This window comes from Austrofundulus limnaeus, unplaced genomic scaffold (assembly GCF_001266775.1).
Source record: "Austrofundulus limnaeus strain Quisiro unplaced genomic scaffold, Austrofundulus_limnaeus-1.0 Scaffold128, whole genome shotgun sequence".
NCBI classification, from domain to species: Eukaryota; Metazoa; Chordata; class Actinopteri; order Cyprinodontiformes; family Rivulidae; genus Austrofundulus; species Austrofundulus limnaeus.
The window spans coordinates 1,399,816-1,401,984 of NW_013952530.1; the positions used below are offsets into that span (position 1 = coordinate 1,399,816).

A 2,169-nucleotide genomic window follows, 5' to 3' on the forward strand; every position below is an offset into this window, starting at 1 on the left:
GTTCCAGGCTGAGTCATTTTTACCTTCTTCTCTCTGTCAACGCTCTCTGGTTTTACTTAAAACAGACGATCGTCAGATATTGTCCAAGATTAACCTTCAGGGTGGATATAGCTCGCTCACGCCGAGGACCTATCCACATCATCATTTACCCAGAATGCTTTGTGTGTAAATAAAATGGCTCCGTCCGTGTTAAAATATATTTGTAAAAAATTACTAAATTAAACAGCCTACAGTTTATTTTACAGCTTTTATTTTACAGTTAAAATAAATGTTTATCAAATAAAATCTAATGTTACAACTAATCGTGGATCCCTTTAAATTCATGCCAGAGTAAATACTGTATAGGGAACAACCAGTAGGTTATACCAAGGATCAATTGTGTGTTGGTGGGGTCGGTCTCAGTCTGCAGCGCTCCGATGAGGACGTTGACGAGACGAAGCCTCAGAGACAGGAAAGACACGGGCTGGTCATGAGGCCASCCGTCCTCCTCGTTAAACTTCCCCTCCAGCAGAACCTACAGGACACAATTATCCCTCACAATTAATATTCAACCCAACACTTATAATTTATTAGAATCATTAACCAGCATAAAAACAGCTKAATGAGTAAAAATGCCTTTTCATTACCGTTTCATGCATTTAGTTTCTTTTTCTGCTTTGAGTTAAAATCACTAAAAATTTATTTTTAACATTTAACCAGCAATTATTTGATGATCTATACAACTGTACTTGTACAATTTATCATGTAGCACAGTCCCAGCTCTGTTTAGAAAATAAATAAATGAATCACAAAGTCAAAGCAACTAAAACAATTCAAACCCAATTAAAGCCTGTGTTTAAAACATCCAAACAAAAACTTTGGAAAACATCAAGTCTTAAGTTGAACATTAAGAAAGTCTAAATAAACGCCACACTATTTTTTTTTCTTAAGCAATAGAAAACAAGCCTCCAMTAACACTGCTGTTAATAATTAAAAAGCTTTTATAAGCAGTTTACCTCTGATTTAATGTTTCCAAAGTGATGCGGCAGCGGCAGCATGGCAAGAAGAATGTTAATGGAAGCTCTCCTCAAGTCAGTAGGATTTACATAAATCTTGAATTTGGACAACTCCCTGAAAAATGCAATAAAGACAGAGAGGGAAAAAAATGACAAAACAGTGAGGAACCCTGGACAAAAAAAGCGACTGCCTCAAAATTGCACATAACATTTTAAAGCAACAAATTATTCAGCCTAAGAAGAGATTTTTGGGACCACTTTACAAAAACATGGTCCTTTTATAAATRGTTTATTAATGTTACATAAATATTATTTATAAAGCTGTGAACAATTTATAAAACACTGAAGCAAGCTCACTAGTTGGCAATAACTGCTGTGCTATTATTTAGTCAAGTAAAAGTAATTTAGTTGCTCAGTTTACTTTAATTAAAAAACTTTGTTTCTACAAATAATCATAGCAGTAGGGGTCGACCGATACATCGGCCGGCCGATATTTTCAGCCGATTTGTCCATCCGTTCGGCTGATCCATTCTTTGGGTCACACGAGCGCATGGTGCCGCCCCCTCCCTTGGGGAGAGAGCAGCTGCTAATGTTGTGAGACCAAGTGCTAACAACAATAGGGTGAGTTATTATGACCCCCGCACACGAAGCGTAAGCGGGAGTCATATTGTTGTCGTACTGTTTATTTTTATTTTTTAATTTATTTTTCCAGTGATTTTTGGTCAACCGTACCACAAAAACGACTGCACTGATAAACATGAAATTTGGCAGGACTGTAGATGACCCCCAATTTATCTGAAAAAGCGGGGTCTGTACATGCAAAAATACTTATAACTCAGAAACTGTTCAACATAGGAGCTTCAGATTTCTTTTGTTGTTTAGCTCTGATGAAGCTCTATCCATCAGGCCCACCAATCAGTGCCCCCTCCCACCCAATTTTTCTGAAAAAGTGGGGTCTGGACATACAAAAGTGGTTATAGCTCAAAAAATATTAAACATAGGAGCTTCAGATTTCTTTTGATGTTTAGCTCTGATGAAGCTCTATCCATCAGGCCTATCAATCAGTGCACCCTCCCCGGACCCCAATTTACCTGAAAAAGGAGTGTCTGGACACATAAAAATGGTTATTGCTCAAATATAAGAGCTTCAGATTTTCTTTGTTGTTTAGCTCTGA

General features: G+C 37.3%; 1 protein-coding gene across 4 annotated transcripts in view; it reads right to left on the reverse strand.

Moving 5' to 3' along the window:
- Window positions 1–2,169, reverse strand: part of ralgapb (Ral GTPase activating protein non-catalytic subunit beta) — a gene marked incomplete at its 3' end in the record, with an annotated part of 16,320 nt that overhangs the window by 1,827 nt on the left and 12,324 nt on the right. For all 4 annotated transcript variants that reach the window (XM_014015384.1, XM_014015383.1, XM_014015381.1 and 1 more), the window contains 2 exon segments: window positions 367–514; window positions 996–1,110. In XM_014015384.1, coding sequence (XP_013870838.1) covers window positions 367–514; window positions 996–1,110 — 263 coding nt within the window.